Source organism: Astatotilapia calliptera, chromosome 23 (genome assembly GCF_900246225.1).
Source record: "Astatotilapia calliptera chromosome 23, fAstCal1.2, whole genome shotgun sequence".
NCBI lineage: Eukaryota > Metazoa > Chordata > Actinopteri > Cichliformes > Cichlidae > Astatotilapia > Astatotilapia calliptera.
The window spans coordinates 31,027,905-31,032,409 of NC_039323.1; the positions used below are offsets into that span (position 1 = coordinate 31,027,905).

The 4,505-nt window shown below is 38.8% G+C and overlaps 1 protein-coding gene across 1 annotated transcript; it reads right to left on the bottom strand.

The window, feature by feature from the left end:
* Positions 1-862: 862 nt before the first annotated feature.
* cldn10e (claudin 10e) lies at positions 863-2,340 on the bottom strand. Its single transcript, XM_026157572.1, has 4 exons — positions 2,068-2,340; positions 1,809-1,970; positions 1,082-1,163; positions 863-980 (listed from the first exon to the last, which is right to left on the bottom strand). The coding sequence occupies exons 1-4, from the start codon at positions 2,297-2,299 to the stop codon at positions 863-865; spliced, it is 594 nt and encodes a 197-aa protein (XP_026013357.1). The 5' UTR covers positions 2,300-2,340.
* Between the last annotated feature and the right edge of the window lie 2,165 nt (positions 2,341-4,505).

Below are 4,505 nucleotides of genomic sequence, written 5' to 3' on the forward strand. Positions count from 1 at the left end.
GACCATGAGGCTCAGATGCTGGCAGTTCTCGCTGCAGTCTACCGGTAGCGTCTCCTTTCAGGCCAGGATAGACGAATGTCACCAAGCAGTGACTAAGTTTGTGGTAAAAGGCTTGCACCCATTTGCCACAGTATATCCCTCTGATTTTCGGTAAGTGAATGTGTTTAATTGTAGGCAGGGACATTACTGGATATTCTTGTGTATTTACTACAGCATAATTTATGTTATACTTTGTTATTGCTACAGAAGAATATTTATTTTATTATTTTACATTTACAATTTTTTTTCCTGGGGACCCTGTGACACCACATTGAAGAGCCGTAGGCTGTGGATCTCTAAAGATCTCACTGTTGGGTTTGTAAGGCCATGTTACTCTTAAATTTCTATCTTGTTCAAGAGAAGATATAAAACACAGTTCTAAGCTAATCAACCTTAGTGTTCTCCTTATTTTTTTAAAAATTGATAAGAGAATCGATAAAGAATCGAACCGTTAAACAGAATCGAAAATGGAATCAGAATTGTGAAAATCTTATCAATTCCCATCCCTAGACAGGTCTGACTGTGTAACAAGTTGTTTGCCATTAAGTGTGTTGATTCATAACACAAATGATCCTCAATTTTGACAAAGTTGCAAAATAGACATACCGTATATTATTAAGACTTAAAATTAGTGATTGAGCCCATACACTTGGCAGGTAATGTTAACAGAGGTTAGCATGGAAAGCCGTTTTCCCATAGACTTATACAGGACTTCTTTTTGCAACCACCATTTTTACAACCATTTAATGGCCTTCAGATAGAAAGCATTGGCCTCATTTTTCCTACCTGGAAGCTACATTTCTCTTCTATACTGTCCAAGCACTTACTTTTTCTCTCTTCCACAGAGCGGTGTGCACACTGACCATAGATAAAAGGCACCACCAGTGATGTGAAAGGCTGAACCCACCCAGCCAAGAAATATTGGGGTGCCAAGGTTAAACCTGTTGGTTGCAAACCAGAGAGATGCTGAGATCATAATTTTAAAATTTCCGTTTTATTCAATGTCGGTTAAAATTTATTCTGTGTAACTATGGTTACTTACTGGAGTCCAGTGGGACCAGGGTCAATATGTATTGCATAGACATACTGTGCATAGACACCATACCCAGATGTGGACAGCACTCCTGAATGCAAATCAAATTTAAAAAAAATAGAGTCAAAAGTTACACTGGCTGCTATGCATATTGCATATGCAACATATGTTTGTATGCATAAGATATATAATACATTTTGGGGTCAGCTTGAAAGAAAGGCAGATGTGAAATGTAATCTAAGAGTCATAGATGCAAAATTATAAGACATTTTGTCAGTTTTCAACCAATTACTCATTAATTGACCTTTAAGACCTTGGTCGATTTGGGCCATGTTTTAATGGATTGTTTGATGATGACATCCCTACAACGTTTCATCAGAATTCATTCAGAATTGTTCAAGTTATCATATTTACAGACAGAAGGAATCTCATGCATTCTACCAAAATCATAACTGCCTGGCAGAGGTAAAAACTTGAATATTCTGGCAATTATTTCATGGTTCAGTGGTAAACGCTTCAAAAAGGATATTAAGTTACTGTGCTGAATGTCAACAGTAAGTTACCTTTATCCAGCCTTGACACAAATTAACCAGCAAAATCCATGAGCAGACAATGAATAGAACTTAAGTACACAAAGCCATCCCTTTGTGTACTTTTAGAAGCCCTCCCTTCTAAAAGAGTGATAATATGGTATTCACACCCTATGATTTTATAGTAATTAAAGTTAGACATTTACCACTGATGATGTGGCAACATCCACCAATGTAGATCTTCTTGTATTTTGATTGTACTTTTCCTCCAATGTAGGTGCACTCCATACCCAGCAGACTAAGTACAAACCCCAGCATGCCTACAGAAAGAGCCGACATCAACAGGGCTCTCACTATTTGGACATAGTCTAGAGTGACAATAAAGGACAGACAAAGGTTTATATAAACATTCTTGATTTGCAAATGAGAATAAATACAGCTTGAATACTGAATATGTTGACATACCTTCCACAGACCAGAGTACAGGGAAATCCTTACAGTTGGTGACAGCAGTTGAGTCTGTAAAACAAGATCTCCACAGACTAGTCCAGTGCCAGGCTACCTTGATGACAGCCGAACCTCCCATGCCCCCAACGGAGGCAATCTTCCAGCCCTCCATTGCCATAGTGCAGGCCACAAAGATCCAACCCAGTACCGTCATCAGGAACCCCCAGATCTGAACCACTCGAATTTTCATCGTATGGATTGTTGTTGTTTCCTTTCTAGATTTCTGACCCAGAAGCTTTTGTTTATTTAAGCTTGAATCCTTTTTCACCCAACTGCAAACCACCAGTTTGTTGAGTTTCTTTTTTAATTTTTAAGATGGTAGTTGGTGATTCAAGCAGTCCTCGGTCTCCAAACTCAAACAAATGCTCTTCTCAGAGAGAAGTGAATATCGTGTTTAAAAAAGGGGATGTGTGGTGTTGTTATCCAGATATTTCTTTTTGCATGTCTGTGTGGGATAAAGCAGTAATGCAGGTCCTCATGGGCCTGAGATTGCTTACCTTAGCATGTATCTCAAATTACCGGAGACATATCCACTGTTTTCAGACAGCTTAAAAGAAGAAGGACCTATTTATAGCATGAGGCGTTTTCTTTTCTAATTCATAATTAATACTGAGATTTGTTTTTATATCAGGCTTTTTAAGTTCCCTCCATAATATAGCTAAAAAGCATGGAATTTAAAAACGTCACAAAACCTTAAAATAATGAATAGGAAAGGTTACCTAATTAAAAGAGAGATTTTAGAATATTTCTTTACTTCTTCTGCATCTTCCACAACTGCTGGGTCAAACGGTACAATTTAAGGAAGGGTTGCCAGACTAAGGATGTAAAGGTCTAGCTTGATATTTTTTTCAATAATCCGATTGTTCAGTCTGACGTGACTAGCCGTGTCTGGACCTAAACCCCGCTGCAGGTCCATATATCAAACGATCACTATGGCATTACTGAGAGTTGAAAAACTGTCTAAAGTCTTTCATCTTTAATAAAATGATCAGCGTTCTGCTCTACCAGGTGTAACAATTGAGTTTAACATCCAGGCATCCATGAAAACTGAATTTATGACATTTAACGGAGTTAGAAGTTAGCAGGGAGTTAGCTCGCTAGCTTCTATCTAAATACAATATAGCATGTCAAAGGAGCTTGCAAGGAAAGCGTCTGGACTTCTTTAAGTTACTTGAAGACGTTTCACCTCTCATCCGAGAAGCTTCTTCAGTTCTAAGGTCAAATGGTGGAGAGTCCCAGATATAAACCTAGTGGGAGTATCCCCCCACAGAGGGACAAAAGGACCCCCTAATGATCCTCTAATCGCCTGAGCCAAGGTGTGATAAACCTAGTGGGATACTCCCACTAGGTTTATATCTGGGACTCTCCACCATTTGACCTTAGAACTGAAGAAGCTTCTCGGATGAGAGGTGAAACGTCTTCAAGTAACTTAAAGAAGTCCAGACGCTTTCCTTGCAAGCTCCTTTGCCTACGATGACCTGGATGACTGAGAACCTTCACAGACAATATAGCATGTCCTGACTGCGGGGTTTTGGAAACAAATTAAAACGTACAGCTCTGCTATCACTTCCAGCATAAATGAAGACAGAAAACTAAACAGCAGTGACGTTTGTAGGGTTACTGAAGTTGGGCTAGCTGGTATATAATGATGTGCTACGTGACCACTAGCGACACAGCTATGTTAGCATAATATAAACAAGCTAACTTTTTTTTCCACTTGATAAAAGTTAACGTGAGTGTTCTCGGTGGACATGAACAAATGTAATCGCATGGCAGGATGCTGTAAAAGGACCAAACTTCAGCCAGGAGAACAACTGAGATAATCCATCCACAATACAAGGTTAGTCATTCATATACTGCTGCATGGGCTGGGCTGTAGTTACATCCTAAGGTGTTAAAAACTGAGCTTAAATAAATGATTAGCAGTAATAAAAGCCGAGGGAGGTCAACAGTGATCACTGACTGTTTTAGGAGCTTTTTGAGATCAAATAGAAGAAAATACATAACATTAAACATGTTAACAACACAAAAGCCATATTAAACGCAGACTACTTTAGCCCCGGAAGTAGGATTCGTCGCGTCATCACTGAACAACCGGATATGTCATAATTCGGTACCATAGTCGGTGACCAATATACCAAAAGCTACACTCATCCACCCTCACTCTTTCCACACTCTATACTGTGCTATGTGATAGAGGCAGAAATGCTGCAAAATTAAATGTTAGCAAATAACTATTTCAAACTGATCCCCATTTTGATTCACAAAATGGTAACAAAGGTTCCCAGTTTTGTTTGACTCTGGCTATAAACCAAGTACAAATGGATTTGTGTCTAGCAGAATTTTTTTCTTTCTTTTTTGACATGTCATGTTTTAATATTTCTCCATTGCCAGCC